The 362-nt window shown below is 48.6% G+C and overlaps 1 protein-coding gene across 1 annotated transcript in view; it reads left to right on the top strand.

The window, feature by feature from the left end:
- Nucleotides 1-7: 7 nt before the first annotated feature.
- LOC119587288 (H/ACA ribonucleoprotein complex subunit GAR1-like) overlaps nucleotides 8-362 on the top strand; it is a 3,619-nt gene continuing 3,264 nt past the window's right edge. The window contains exons 1-2 of the mRNA XM_037936041.1: nucleotides 8-77; nucleotides 211-344. Coding sequence (XP_037791969.1) covers nucleotides 8-77; nucleotides 211-344 — 204 coding nt within the window. The remainder of the gene's footprint in view (nucleotides 78-210; nucleotides 345-362) is intronic.

Genomic DNA, 362 nt, shown 5'->3' with positions numbered 1-362 from the left:
GCATGTAATGGGTCTGCTGTTATACCTCGTTGCTGCTGCTGTTGCAGCTGTGACCGGTGGAGATCTCGTCAATGGAGGTACAGTTAATGGATTACGGGAGGGAGAAGTCCATGTAGACGGTACATGTGTAAACCCTGAAGAAAATCTATGTGTTTAATGTTCCTGAATTGAAGAGACGCGTTTATCTAGCACCTAGTATCCCTCCAACAGGGGCCCACAACTTGCTCGTGCGCCTTCCTGAGGAAGCACCTGTACCTGACCCAATCGTACTTCCTCCACCAAGGCAGAATAACATCGTCTATGTACCCAACAAGCAGGACGAAAAAGCTCAACAAGTGATCGAAGTACCAGCTCAACAGACC

The sequence above is a fragment of the Penaeus monodon genome, chromosome 22, assembly GCF_015228065.2.
Source record: "Penaeus monodon isolate SGIC_2016 chromosome 22, NSTDA_Pmon_1, whole genome shotgun sequence".
Lineage (NCBI taxonomy): Eukaryota > Metazoa > Arthropoda > Malacostraca > Decapoda > Penaeidae > Penaeus > Penaeus monodon.
The sequence above is the reverse complement of the archived record's forward strand: the minus strand, read 5'-3'. Positions and strand labels throughout refer to the sequence as shown.